This window comes from Diabrotica virgifera, chromosome 5 (genome assembly GCF_917563875.1).
Source record: "Diabrotica virgifera virgifera chromosome 5, PGI_DIABVI_V3a".
Taxonomy (NCBI): Eukaryota; Metazoa; Arthropoda; class Insecta; order Coleoptera; family Chrysomelidae; genus Diabrotica; species Diabrotica virgifera.
This window is the reverse complement of record NC_065447.1, coordinates 62,664,832-62,680,968: the sequence shown is the minus strand read 5'-3', so window position 1 is coordinate 62,680,968 and position 16,137 is coordinate 62,664,832. Positions and strand designations below refer to the sequence as shown.

At 34.6% G+C, this 16,137-nt stretch overlaps 1 protein-coding gene across 4 annotated transcripts in view; it reads left to right on the top strand.

Annotated features, from left to right (window-relative positions):
- The window catches only part of LOC126884183 (1-acylglycerol-3-phosphate O-acyltransferase Pnpla3-like), a 162,485-nt gene that overhangs the window by 64,955 nt on the left and 81,393 nt on the right, over positions 1-16,137 (top strand). For all 4 annotated transcript variants that reach the window (XM_050650038.1, XM_050650037.1, XM_050650040.1 and 1 more), the window contains exons 2-3: positions 5,221-5,417; positions 11,938-12,162. In XM_050650038.1, the coding sequence (XP_050505995.1) occupies positions 5,221-5,417; positions 11,938-12,162 (422 nt within the window). The remainder of the gene's footprint in view (positions 1-5,220; positions 5,418-11,937; positions 12,163-16,137) is intronic.

Genomic DNA, 16,137 nt, shown 5'->3' with positions numbered 1-16,137 from the left:
TGATGGCGTAATCCTGTTTAATGACCCCAAAAACTTCCCCGGGTAACGAAATCTGGTCCTTAATATACCTACTGATTTTGACATGTTTATGCACTTTTGGATGCATTTTATGCAATTTAAAATGCAATTATGTATTTCCACCCATTATTCTATTGTAGATTTTTTTCATTGACATCATCTGGAAGACAACGCAAAAACTTGCAAGTCGATAGGTGCTGTATTTAAAAATCGATTTATTTCTTCCTAAATGCCCTGGTCTATTTATTGTTTAATTTTTGATATTAATTTTATCACCTCGTTGTAACTGTGATAGCAATATTATTGAAACAAGAATAAAAAACCGCTAAACGCAGTAAAAATGAGTGGCGCATACAATATTCCAACTACAAAAGATCTGATATGAATATTACGTGGCGCGAAAATGTATTTTCATTTTGATGCAAAATAAAATTGTAGTTTTATTTTAAAAGATTTTTTCATAATATTTGCTAAATTTGAAGTAAAACGCGCCACAAAAGAGTAACTTATGAAAAAATCTTTTAAAATAAAACTAGAATTTTATTTTGCATCAAAATGAAAATAAGTTTTCGCGCCACGTAATATTCATATCAGATCTTTTGTAGCTGGAATATTGTATGCGGCACTCATTTTTACGGCGTTTAGCGGTTTTTTATTCTTGTATCAGGAGTTCTTCAAAGTTATTTATAAATAAAATGTATGAAGTTGAATGTAATGTTTCTCGATTACACCTAAGCTTTATAAATGATCGCCTTTGTCGCGTTATCTCCCAAAAATGATCTAGTGTACATCGAATGTACACTAGATTTTTTTTCTATTCGAAATAGATTGAAAAAAAATATTGGGATGGCCGGTAAATGAACTCGGATTCCTCGATCAAATTTAGCGTCGTAACCACTACAACTACATAAACCATTTCGGGGATAATTGTTAATTTGATTTTACTTTTGTAGCTTAATAACTTCTAAACGGCTTAACCGATTTTGATCACTCAACATGAGTTTGAAACGTATCGACAAGTAGTATCTGATGGATCTAAGGTCAATTGTGATAACTGAAAGTATTATAGGAATTATTGAGCTTGAAAAACCGTTTTTACCAAAAGAAATAGATTTGATCATACTTATAAAGCCTATAACTTAAAAATTCGAATTTTACCAGATATGAGATATACACCGTTAGACGCGCCTAGAGTCCTCCTACAAACGCTCAGTTATTGACGCAATTCGTAAGTTGAAATTTTGAGTAATTGTCGAAAAACCAAAATTTTTAAAGTTTAATTTTTCAGTTTTTTGGCTATGGTGAGCTTGTATGTCTGAGCTTGATCGCTTAGGCACCGTTTGAAAGCTTAACTCAACCCTATTGATTTGGTGTATTTGCGGTTTTCCTGTCTCTCTAAGATATATACGCAAAAAAATAATCCATTTTGTATCTACCTAGCCCTATCAGGGGCGGCCCGTCAGGGTAGGCAAGGTAGGCGCCGCCTAACCTCTTCCAATGTACAATAATAAATTATTTATTAATATAAATTACTTATTTCAAAACTGTAATTTATAAATTTTGATACAATACCTAAGTATCTAAAAATCTAAAATAAAACAAAGCTACTTTTTAATTCATCTCCGAAGTTGTAATAATTATTGTACGCTCCCCGTAGCGTAGCGCTACTACGACAGAGGGTAGGCGCTGTTAAAAGTAGCCGAACAGAATTCGCATTTTGTCTCACTCTTTACGCTAAGCACAGCGCTGTAATATTGTCGCTTGCCTGGCCGTCGTGATGACGAGTATTTCCAATATTTTCGGGCTATAGGTAGGCTAAAAAATGGCCAATGTCAATTTTTTGCGCGTTGTTTTGTCAATATTAAATTTTAAATAAAGCTGTACAAAAAAGTGAAATATTGACATTGGCCCTTTTAGAACCAAGCCACAGATATAGTGTCGCATGTAGGGGTGTTGTGCGCCACTGGCAAGAACTACCGTTCTCTGGTAATAGGTAAATATAGACCTGGATCACGCGTACCAAAAAAAGTTGATTAATATCAAGCTGAAAATTTGTTAATAGCTTAACGGTATCTAGTCGGACAAACTTTGATGTACGGGAACACTGAAACAGGGGAAGTTTTAATTGTGGAACAGTTTAAAGTGTTGGAACGTCAGATTACGAAAACGTCCCATGTATTTTGTCGGACAGAACATCCAATTGATTTGTTACCCTTTCATTAAACACGGTATACATAACAATTTGTAATTTTTATGACAATATAAACCACGTTCTTTCTAATAAAAGAAGGTTCAAAGGACATTTTTAAAATTAATCATAGGTAAACATGAAACTGAACAATGGAACACATCTATAATTTTTTAAATTGCGCAATTATTTTTATTGATTACTCTGTAGACTTAAGAATATGTAAACACACAAAGGAATTTTAGGCATAATAGCTTCTTATTTTCCATATTTATTTGTAAATTATATTATCTCTACCTCAGTTAGTTTGTTTTACTATCTTACTAATTATTTTTACACCTTACACCTTGTTTTACACTTTTTATTATTCTTATTTCTCTCTTGTGCTCTATTTTTCTTCTTTCAAGAACGAGTTTTATCTTATCTTTGTTACGGTATAATCTATAGTTTGTTTTAACTACTTAACTGAGTCTCTGAGCTAAAATTTTGCAATTTATGGTATTCCATTAGCAGTAGCTGTAGCCAATTAAATCACCAACCTTCAAAGGAAGAAGGCAGTAAAAAGAAGTTATTTTACTTAACCTTCTCTTCAGTATTCTTGTATAGACCTTATAACCCGTTATTGAAACGCAAATGGCTCTGTACTTTTCGTGATTAGTTCTATTTTCTTTTTTATACGTCTGTAATAATACATTGTGGGTTCTCTTCCAGTTGTTTTGATGTTTTCTCTGTTCTCGATGCAATGTTTTAAAAAACTGATATTTTCACTCACTTTTGTTACTCACTATGTTAATTTCTCCAAAATGCTTTTGCCACTTTCTCTATTTTTTGGAAATTAATTTATTCCAGCAACGGTCTTCATCTCTGTGTCCTTCTTTTTTCAATTTTACTTGTAAGTAACAATTGCATTAGATAATCATAGCGAATTTTGTCAAAGGCTTTATTATAGTCAATAAAGCAAAAATACATTTCTTCGTTTATATCTAGACCTAGGCAGCTCTGCGACATTACATTAAGTGCGAATAACGCTTCACGAGTGGCTAGGCCATTTCGAAACCCAAACTTAGATTTTTGTCAGCTTAATTGATTATTCGAGATTTAGCCCAGTAAACGAACGAGAAATACGGCGATACCGTGTAATTTTCAGTCACCCCTTCTCGGGGTGAAAAAACATACGTTCAAGATAAGACCGGGAGTGGATAAATTGACTGCTTTTAAGCAACTTTCGTTCTATAAAGTTTTTTATGCAATCAATACTGTGTCAGTACTTTTTGAGTTATTTGCGATTGAACATGTTTATTTTTCAACAAAAAAACTACGTTTTCAGACGGTTTTTCGCAAATAAATCAAAAAGTAAATATTTTATCGAAAAAAAATCTTTAGCAAAAGTATAGCTTATAAAAAACCGAAAAAAATGGTGTATCAGAATATGTCTATAGATCGAGTAAACACAGTTGTAGCCCATGAAAAATACGTTCTTATTCGTCTAATTCCAAATCGAATATTTCAAGGTGAAATTACCGAAAAATTAAGCACTTTTAGAGAAAAACCTATTTAAAATTTTTTATAGTGTTTAAGAAAAGCTTTATTTTAATTGTTTAAAAAAGTTTCCAGCATTAAAAATGAGCGAGTTGCGGTCAAAATAAAGTTGGCCCCTTTTTTTTGTGGTAAAAAAATCATGAAAATCTCCCCATGTTTAGCTCCCTAAAATGAAATTAATCGTTACCGCTTTACAAACAATTTACTTACTTATCTATTTTTTATATGATCTGTCAGTTTCGCCGGTGAAGTGCTTATTTTTGAAAAGGGTATAGTTGAAAAAACTTGAACGAGTCACTAATCACGAGTGTATGTAAATTTTGAACAGCGATATCTTAACCAATTCTTGTCTTATGGAAAAACGAAATGAAACTAGCATATTTATAATAGCAAAACCTACATTTTTTTACTCTTTAAGATTTTTCTTATCACTAATACTTTTTAAGTTATTTTGAAAAAAGGAAATTTTTCAAAAATTTTTAGAAAATTTTTTTGACTATAAAACCAAATTTTTTAAAAATATGCACTTTAAACCAATCAAGCTTACAGATATATAAAGAATACATAATACTCTTAAAGTAAATGGTAAAGCGGTAACGATTAATTTTATGTAGGGTGCTAAATATAGGGAGATTTTCACGATTTTTTTTTAACAAAAAAAGGGACCAACTTGTTTTTTCAGTGTAACTCATTTATTTTTGAAGCTAGAAACTTTATTAAAAAACAAATGTAAAGCTTTTTTTAAATACTTTAAAAATGTTAATAAGCTTTTCCCGAAAAAATGTTAATTTTTCGGTGATTTCACGTTGAATTATTCGATTTGGAATTAGACGAATAAGAACGTATTTTTTATGAGTTACACTTAGCTTTTACTCAATTTATAGACTTTACTGATACACCATTTTTTTCGTTTTTTTATAACCTACACTTTTACTAAGAATACTTTTTTCGATAAAATATTTACTTTTTGAGTTATATGCGAAAAACCGTCTGAAAACGTAGTTTTTTTGTCGAAAAATCAATATTTTCAATCGCGAATAACTCGATAAGTATTGACTTACATAAAAAACTTTATAGAACAAAAGTTGCTTATAATATGTCAATTTATCCATTTCCGGGCTTATTTTAAGCACGCGTTTTTCACCCCCCGAGAAGGGGTGACTGTCACTCCCCAAGTAAAAACAACCAACGTCACAAATTCAACTTTGAAATGGAGGGTAAGTAGAACATAAATCCAAAGTTTCATGCAATTCGGAGTTGCCCCTGAAAATTACACTCCAAAACGGTCATTTATTGGGCTAATTATGATATATAAATCAAAACTCGAACGGCTATATTGTCTCAATTTCTAGACTAAAAGTGAATTGGAACTATTATTAAAATATTCAAATTTTTTATTATAACATTGACTGTGATTCAATCCATTTTATTTTTGGTAACTTTATTTTTGTATTCATTTATGTATTTTTTTTCAGGTGATATGACCAGTGATGTTCTCCGAGTATGTACGGAAGCCCGAAGCAGGTCTCTAGGTGCCTTCTCTCCTTCGTTTAATATTCACAAATTAATGTTAGAAAATTTAGAAAAATTTTTACCAGAAGATGCTCATATCAGATGTAGTGGAAAACTTCACGTATCCCTTACTAGAGTTCATGACGGAAAGAACGTTGTGGTGAGTTTCATTTATTAAATCGATGGTGGAAAAATGGAAATATCCCATATTTATAAATTTTTACTAGGATTATTATTTTTTGTTAAGTTATATGTAGTTAGCCATTCTGCTTGCTTCAAAACCCAAATTAAGTAGGTATTTAACACTTTCTTGTCTGTGTAAATATGGACATACAGTGTAGTTGTTCTGAAGCTATTTCCTTGTGGAATTTTTATAACTATTTTCAATGGGAAATAAGCCACAATTTTACCAAAAAAAAAGTTTCGACGCCCAAGTCGGGTGTCGTTGTCAAAATACAAAATAATACTCTTATTTTGTATATTATTTTGTATTTTGACAACGACACCCAACTTAAACGTCGAAACGTTAATAAAATCATTTTTTTTTTTGTAAAATTGTGGCTTATTTCCCATTGAAAATAGTTATACAATGTACAATGTTAATGTTTTTTGAAGCATGTAAAATGGCTAACTGATTATAACGCCATAAACCCCGCCGATTAGAAAGAGATACATACCCTGTTTACAAACACTTTTCTCTATCGCACTGGGGGAACATTTTTAGATAGCAGCGCGCAGTCTAGGTATTATATACATATATATGTGTATTTATAGTTCCTTTACGTTTCCTGAACTAGCCTAATAAAATTAAGGTTAGGAGTGATTTTATGAATAATTATAAATACCTACTTGTATAGCCAGATAAGATTATAAAAAGCGGCTGCATTGATACTCGACATTTGTTAACCTTGACATATCTTTTCTAGATCAGATCAATAAATTTCAAAATATGTTAAGATACAAAAAAATTTATTTGGGTATATAATTTTGTGCAATCGTTATTTTTGTGTACGTATTATAAAAATACTTTCAAATGTTTAGTAATAGATTAGTTTGTTTTTGTTTTTCCAACCATGGAGTAATTCATGGTACATTACCTCCTGAAATTACTAACTTTTATATTTCGTAAACGTCTAATATCATCATTACTTAGATACATTATCATAATTCAAATAACCATCGTTATTAATTTCAATTTTATAGTAACAGTCAAAAGATGATGATGGGCAATGCGCACAACGCATTGGTAGAAGTTATTTATAATCTTTAGCGGATGTGACCAGTTACAACAAGTATGACACACCCCCACTCTTAAGGGGAAAACTGACGGAGCGTGGCCTTACATTCTGAGTGAAATAGAAAAATGTAACAGAAAGAGATTAAAACTGAAGACGGGATTCAACCCAACGTAAAATACATTAAACGCAACTTGAAATAGAGAAATTTCTCTCAAAATTTTGTGATTTACGATCCTTGAACAAATACAAATCCCGTATTTATTGTTATTTATGGTGAGCGTAGAGTGACATGGGTTGGCGGTACAGTGACACGCTTCAAAGACCCTTCAACTGGGCAACCGAGGGAAACCATCAGTGTCGTCGTAATTGTGTGGTCTAACCACGTTGTGTTTTAATTTTTATCATTGTGTGAATTAACCAACTTACTAATATTTTTAACGGCCCCACTGGCGCGGTGTAATAAATATTCTTGAGGATAGGATGTCCAACCCATGGGTCTGACCCATCTTATCACAAAGTAAATATTACTAACTTTACAGTACTGTGGGGTTGTACTGTGCTCTCTGTCGTTCTCACTATTATATATAAATATATATATCACTTCGACCACCACCGATATTCTACACGACGTGTTTCGAGCTCATGTCAAGCTCTCGTCAGGAACATCTAGGTGGATGGTCGAGGTGTAAGAAAATGCTTTTGGCCTTTCTGGTAATAATAAAATAACCAGACTTCAGTACACTTGGTACGACATCTATATTAATTAAACGAAAAGATTTCTCTGGTATACAGAAGAAATCTTTTCCGTAGGTAGCGGACGCGAAAATGTAAATTTCAAAGTCTTCATAAAAGACGATGAACGACAAAAGACACCTCTTTGTGTCACAGATTTGTCTACAAAGCCACGTTATTCGCTACACATTCGTCAATAACGGAGAAGAACCGTGATATGAAAGGAAACGGCAATTGCATTTTATTTCACTTCGACCACCACCGATATTCTACACGACGTGTTTCGAGCTCATGTCAAGCTCTCGTCAGGAACATCTAGGTGGATGGTCGAGATGTAAGAAAATGCTTTTGGCCTTTCTGGTAATAATAAAATAACCAGACTTCAGTACACTTGGTACGACATCTATATTAATTAAACGAAAAGATTTCTCTGGTATACAGAAGAAATCTTTTCCGTAGGTAGCGGACGCGAAAATGTAAATTTCAACTTCTTCATAAAAGACGATGAACGACAAAAGACACCTCTTTGTGTCACAGATTTGTCTACAAAGCCACGTTATTCGCTACACATTCGTCAATAACGGAGAAGAACCGTGATATGAAAGGAAACGGCAATTGCATTTTATTTCACTTCGACCACCACCGATATTCTACACGACGTGTTTCGAGCTCATGTCAAGCTCTCGTCAGGAACATCTAGGTGGATGGTCGAGGTGTAAGAAAATGCTTTTGGCCTTTCTGGTAATAATAAAATAACCAGACTTCAGTACACTTGGTACGACATCTATATTAATTAAACGAAAAGATTTCTCTGGTATACAGAAGAAATCTAGCGCTACCTACGGAAAAGATTTCTTCTGTATACCAGAGAAATCTTTTCGTTTAATTAATATAGATGTCGTACCAAGTGTACTGAAGTCTGGTTATTTTATTATTACCAGAAAGGCCAAAAGCATTTTCTTACACCTCGACCATCCACCTAGATGTTTTAATTTTTAACCATTCGAAGCTCGCATCAACACGCGCTTCAACCTCGTCGTGAGATTTCCCTTTTATAAAGGAAGCTCTCCTGAAATACTGAACAAAACATCTTTTGATCTAGTTTTCTACTTTAAAAAATCTTTATAAGTTCCACTCAGTTGCCATCATCATGCAGAATTCACACAGGCGAACTGTTTAGCATCCTCCAAGCATTTAAATTCATTTCCACCTCATTCAAAAGGTTTGTTCCAACACAACGAGAACCGTTGCACCTGGTATACGGACGGGTCTAAAACTGCAGACGGTTCGGGCGCAGGAAGGTGTAGTGGTGGAAATTTCAACATTTCTATTCCACTGGGAGAATATACCTCCGTATTTCAGGCAGAGATTTTTGCAATCCTGCAGTGTGCAAGAGAAAACAACCTGAGGGCATTCGAACTGCAGCGGGTTAACATATGCACAGATAGCCAAGCAGCCATTGGGGCTCTTATAAGCCCTAAGGTGAACTCTAGGCTGGTGTGGGAATCTCGACAAGAACTTGATAGACTGGCACAACATAACAGTGTTATACTGGTATGGGTTTCAGATCATCGGGGCATATACGGCAATGAAAGAGCTGATGCACTTGCCAAGAGAGCATCAGCTACAAAATACCTGGGTCCAGAGCCGGCCGTGGGAGTGCCAAAAAGCACCGTCTGTGAACGAAAAAAAGCCTGGATCCGAAGCCAACACAACTCACACTGGGAGAGTGTACCCGGCCAAACACATGGCAAGATGTATATCGGACGGGCATTGCTAGTAGGACTGAGTTACTGCTGAAAACAAGCAGGAATCAGCTCAGAGTCATAACAGGTTTCCTCACTGGACATGCGCCAGTTACGGGTCACCTGCATACAATGGGGCTGTTTCATGGAGACTTGAGCTGCAGACTCTGTAACAGAGAACCTGAAACAGTCAACCATATTTTGCATGACTGTGAGGCATTGGATCGACGCGGCAAATACTTTTCGGAGACATCGAAGTGACTTCAAATTTATATGGCACACACCCACTAGACCTGTACAAGCTGGTACAGAGTTCCAGAATTCTGGAATGGGTTTCATAAACGAATGGAAGATGTACAATAAGCAAAATGGCTGCTGTACAACCGGTTCACAACAGACGGCTTCCAGGAAAAAAAACACAACGAGAAACTGTCCATGTAACGATCACCGTCCTGGGCAGTACCATGGAACGTATTAATTCGCTCCCATGGAACCCATGGAACGTTAATTTTATAGTAACGTGATCGTTACATGACGGTTCTTCGTCGTGTTGGAACAAACTAAAAATGTTGCAATTTGCGCCGATTCCCTTTCCTCCACATTCTCATTAAAATAAATATTTATTGATCATCCACTACCTGAGAGTATTCTTCTCCTTTAAGTGCTATTTCCGCGACGGAGGTCAGCAATCATCATAGCTATTCGGACTTTAGAGACGGCTGCTCTGAAAAGTTTATTTGATGTGCATCCGTACCATTCTTTCTGGTTGCGCAGCCACGATATTCTGCGTCTCCATATGCATATTTTCCTGCATAATGAATTGGAGCAAGTTGTATCTCTCTCCACGTGTAATATGTCCAAGGTATTCTAATTTTCTTGTTTTGATGGTATTTAGGATTTCCATTTCTTTATTCATCTTTCTCAGAACCTCTTTGTTTGTGACGTGTTCTGTCCACGATATTTTCAGAATTTTTCTGTTTATCACTAGTTTTCTCGTTGATTCCGAATTCAAGGTCCAAGCTTCCATTCGAGAAAACGTAGCACCTAGCCGACCTAACTTTTAGCTTTAACTTCAAATGCATTGTCCTTTTGTTAAAACTCAGAGTACCTATACACGACATATACCAATCTCTTCATGCTCGAGAAACAAAAGTCTCACTTTTCTGGCTTCCATCGCACATTGGCCGTGTCATCAGCGAAACTGCTGATTGCCATCCTAAAGAAGTGGTTACTTCATCAATTAGCTAAACAACGATCCAGCTAAGCGAAGACTTTGAAGCTAAGTTTAAAAAGTCAATCCTAGAATCTTGGCAATCTCGTTGGAATAACTATGATACAGCCCTAAGCAGAAATCAACCTATAATTACCCGGCCAAGTCTTACTAACCTCACTCGTAACGAATCGCGGATAATAAGAAGACTCCGAATCGGTCATACAAGATTGACACATGGCTAGTTATGTAATGCAATATCCACCGTTTAACGTCCAACTTGTCAACAGTGCAATTGTGTCCTTACCGTAAACCATATGAGGCGTCTAAAAGCCAAGGGGTATAAGTGCAATTTTGGCCAAGTTTGAGGTAATTGCAGTAATAAATAGTAAATACCCATTTGAATGTTGTGGACAAAGGATACAAGTGAATTTAAAAACCAGTAGTGACATCTATGGATATTTCATTTATATCCTGAAAATAGTTTATCATTTGGCAGCCATTGGATATAAGTACGCTTATATCCCTTGGCCTCCAAACAAGTGTTAGTTATATATCGTTTGGCAACCAACTCGTTAATACTTGTTAGTAATTGTCTAGTAATTCTAAACTAAATCTATTGTCTATACCTATCTAGTAATTTTAGTAATTATATTTTTGCGAAGTTAGTTACATTTTAGACGTGGCTGGAAATTACTGTACAACCAAGCACACTATTCATAACCAATATTAAGAGTAAACAAACATAAATAACAAAAATCTTACGTTGATTAATAATATAATATTATATAAAGATCACCCTGATACATTGTTTTTCAAGAACGGTGTAGGAACTGAATCTCTTTGCGAAAATTTGAGCATGAAACCGAATCGTCGGGAAAAACCTCAAATATTACAAAATAATCTACCAGCCATCTAATCTAATCTATCTAATCTAATCTAGTGAAACTAGAAAGCCATTATTAAAACAGGCAACATGTGGTAATCTTATGGAATTAGTGTAGTTTGTGCCTCCCATCCATCACAACTTCCACAGAAATTTGCCTTACCAACAACGGAAAAGACAACAAATCCCAGGTCAAGGTACTCAGAAAACAAGGTCAAGGAAAACAGAAAAAAATGTTTATACCATAAATTAACATTGATTTTCGCTTAACTTAAATGTTCACTTCCAAGAGGCAGGAAAGACATTACTCGAGTTCTCTGAAAAGGCAATTTTTATTTAATGTGGTTAAGATAAACATCTGAATAGAGGATAATTACTAATTACCATTTCCGAAAAAAATGTATTTTTAAGGAATTATTTCATGATGAATTCTGAAGGGAGCTTTTTTTTCGGGGCTATTTTGTCGGGGCTATTTTGTCGGGGCTATTTTGTCGGGGCTATTTTGTCGGCGGGCTATTATTCCGCGGCTATTTTGTCTGCAGGCTATTTTGTCGGAGCTATTTTGTGTGCGGGATATTATGTCGGGGCTATTTTGTAGGAGCTTTTTTGACGGGGCTATTTTGACGGGGTACCATTAACGAACTGCCAACACTACACCAGCTATGCCCGGAAAAATTACTTAAAGAGATCGCTGCAGATACTCTAAATTCTGAACTATCCACTGAATACGTCAAAGTGCTAGAGTTCCTCAAAGACACTAATAGTTTTAATAAAATTGATTACCTATTTTGTAGTAATTTTTGTTAATAAATTAGTCAGCAGCAAGTAGGTATCTGTTTATATAATTCCAATATTTTTAATTTTTCCAGGTTTCACAATTTGACAGCAGAGAAGATTTAATCCAAATTCTGCTAGCATCAGCCTTCATTCCATTCTTCTCTGGATTAATTCCTCCAAAATTCAAGGGCGTACGTTATATGGATGGTGGTTATAGCGACAATTTACCTACTTTAGACGAAAATACCATTACAGTTAGTCCATTCTGTGGTGAAAGTGATATTTGTCCAAGAGATGACAGCTCACAACTATTCCATGTAAGTAAGAGTGGGCCAAAGAAAAGAGTCCACCTCGATATTTGGCAGTATTTATTAGATTTTAAGGAAATAAGAAAACTGGTCAATTTTTAGTCTAAGGGGGACACATTTTTGCGGTACATACATCTGTCATTTGTCAACCCCCTCCCTTCCACTTCCCCCACCCCTTATTTTTAAATAGGGAATAGGTGTCGTGTGCTTGCTCATTTGAAAGGTTGTTCAATTCTCTATTCAGTAATATCAACATTTACATAATTATTTATACAGGGTCTCCAAGAAACAAATATTTTAATTAAATTAATTGACAGAAAAAGAAGAATGTATGTAATTAATTTAATTCAAAATACATTCTACTGCTGTCACAAAACAGAAAAAATGGTTTTTGATAAATATACATTGCTTTTCGCTTAATTTCACTGTTCAGGCTGCCACCCATCTTCCTCTTGGTAGGTTGAATATTGAATTTAAGCAACTATCAATGTTTATTTATCAAATAAACATTTTTTTTCTGTTTTCTGTCAGCAGTGGAATGTATTGTGAGTTAAATAAATTACAAACATTCTTCTTTTTTTGTCAATTAATTTAATTCAAAATAATTTTTCTTGGACACCCTGTGTAAATGATTATGTCAATGTTAATATTACTGAATAGAGAATTCAATAACCTTTCAAGTGAGCTAACACACGACCCCTACTCCCTATTTCCCTGTTCCCCTTAGATCAAAAATTGACCTGTTTTTTATTTCCTTAAAATCTAATAAATACTGTCAAATATCGAGGTGGCTCTCTTCTTTGGCCCACTCTGTATATAATTGGGAAATGCTACGGGGCAAAATGGATATGTATTTTAGTCAAGCTGACAGAGTTCACAAATATGAGCACCTTCGCTTTCATACTCAAGACCTGCGTAGGAATTAAGAGCCCATCCATGGCAGACACTACACACTACCCATCCTTCGGTTGACTGCAAATATAAGTATCCACAGTAGATGCAACCACAATCTTCATCATCTTCTGATGAGTCAGTGTCCATCTCGTTTTCTTCTTTAGTTTTCTTTGATTTTTTTATTAGTTTCAGTTTTATCAGATTCTTCTTACAAAGTTTGTTTAAATGCTGTAACGTAGTGGCAACGTAGGAGAACGGGGCAAGATGGGATAATATCCCAGCTTGCCCTCACCGCTTTGCCCCAACAGACATAATTTCAAATAATATTAGTAATTTCTAACGTAATAAAACTTGCTTACTCGCCTTATATTATAGCACTTCTATAAATATCACCAAACTTTTTAACAAAACAAATGAAAACGGATTTTATGTCTGTAAAAAAGCGCACTACGTGACTAGAAGTTTCTTTCTAATGACTGAAGTGAGTCAACCTGCGTTCATTCGAATGGTGCTATTGCCGATATTATGACGACTATAAGTTATGCACACCGATGCATTTCCCGTTCTGCCCCGAACCTCATTTTGCCCCGGTCTCCCCTACGTCTTGGTCAGTTCTACATCGACCAAACCCCTGTAGAAAAAGTGAAGCACTACAACTATCCCGGCACCATGATAAATGAAGAATGGACTAACAACCAAGAGGTAAGAGCGCGCATCGGAAAAGCTAGATCCACCGTTTTTCAAGAGCCACAACCTCTCTCTTGGTATAAAAGTAAGAATGCTGCGATACTACGTCTTCTCTGTCCTTTTTTATGGTGTTGAATCGTGGACCTTCAACGAAGATATGTGCAGAAAATTAAAAGCACTTGAGATGTGGCTATATGGGAGAATACTTAAAATCCTGTGTACTGACCTAGTCACCAATGAGGAGGTCCTCAGAAGAATGAAGAAGAACCGAAAGATACTGACCACCATCAAATCTCGAAAGTTACAATACTTCGGACACATTATGCGAAATGAATCCAGATATGCCCTCCTACAAGCCATCCTACGAGGAAAAATATTTGGAAAACGGGGTTCAAAAAGAAGAAGAACATCCTGATCGAAGAGCAGATAAGATAAAGATTGCCATGATGATCGCCAACATTCGTCACGGATAGGCACATCAAGAAGAATAACGTCTTGGCCAGTTACTCCTTTAAAAAGAAATTATAATGGTAATATCGTGAGTACTTGCAAGTCAATGTATTAGATTGAACCGTTACCAACTATACGAAACGAAAAGCTATTATCGTGGCTAAAGCAGAATCTCTCTCTTCACTATGGAGGCAGTGTAGTGGTCATTGTACTGTCTTGTATTGTCCGTTTCCAAAGATCTCTATCTCTGGTCATTTCTTTTAACTCATGCATGTCTTTTACATATTCCTGTAATTTGGTCAATCCATCTTGTTGGGGATCTTCCTCGTGATCTTCGGCCTTCTACCTTTCCTTGGATAATAAGTCTCTCCAGGTTTTCTGTGTCTGCTCTCATAACATGTCCAAAGTATTTTAATAGGGAACTTGCATAAATTTTTAAATATTAAAATAACATTAAAAAACATAAGGTAACATGATTTTAAAACGCTTGCATGAAAAAAAACAAATATTTTTAACCCATACGCTTAATACGAGGCTTTGAAAATGCTATACAATTTAAATTTCCCTGCTATTGGTCTGACGTCATGGACTACAACCGAGCTGCGAGTCTAGCCCGGTTAAAAACGCGATTAGAGTATTACGGGAATTGTATATAACATTTTAATCGTATTTATTTGGAAACTACCAGATATTATTTGTATTCTTGCATATTTCTACAATCAGTTCATTTAGTTTTAAAGTGAAATTTATAAATCTTTAGAAATTGCTACTTTCGAAAGTTCTTAAAACGCATATAAGTAGATATGTAATATTACTCACGAGGGTTTTTCAAAAGAAAGCGGTTAGGCTATACTGGGGATTGTATTTTAATCGTCTTTAACTGAAATGCTAAGAGTAAATTTAATTTAACCGGACCAACTTGGGGATTAAAAATACAAGATCTTAAATATTTACTAATTAATGGAACAGATATTACAAATATTCTCGAAGCATTGCTTTAGCTTATGCCGAAATCATCTCCAAGAGACATAAATGTGTGTCCTATTCTTTTTTAGAGTTAAAAATAGATGCATTGTTTGTGTTTTACAATATATTTCCATTAATTGAAACGTATACAATTAAATCTATGTCTGTATTGTAACTTCATCACTGTACACTTCAGAGGCAACATTTTAAATTGTTTTACTTCCTCTTCTTTCGCATCTTCATCACAAGATAAACAATCACTTTCATTGTACCAATAGTCGGTATACTGCGAAAACCAGATAAATGACAAATTTTAAAATGTTGAGTTAAGTATACCAAAATTCTCAGCTTTTTACGCTCTACATACAGGTAAAACTCCATAAATGATACGACTTACCATTCAGCAGATAATTTGTGTAATAAACAAATAAGTTACACCTAACCAACTTTTCATTTTCAAATAAAACAATATATCGCTACTTAATTCCATAAAATCAAAGTTCTGTTGCATGTAAAACCAACTAAGCGCATATTTATATTTGCCGGACAATAATATATTTCTACTGCTGTATATCTACATAATCAGTAAAAAGGTGATAAGTGTCTTTAATACAGTGTGATTTATTTTGATTTACAGGTAAAACCAGGTAAGTGATTGCACCTGGATCTTAAACTTAGGTTTAATCAGCTAGGTCTCTTAACTTTTTCAAACTAATGATAGAATTTTATTTCTGATATATGCATCTTTCACTAGCATATCGAATATCATAACACAACTGGTCCGCTTAATTCAAAATAAAGCACTAAACTTTTAAAAACGTTTTTTCTTGATTTCGGTATTTCAACATTTACCTGGTTTTCGTAGTATACCGACGCAATAGTCATCACTATTTACCACTATATTCACTATTATCTTCAAATACAGAACGTCCTGATTCACTTTTTGTATCTTCAAATAATGTTTGCAAGTCTTTTATAGGTGAAGTT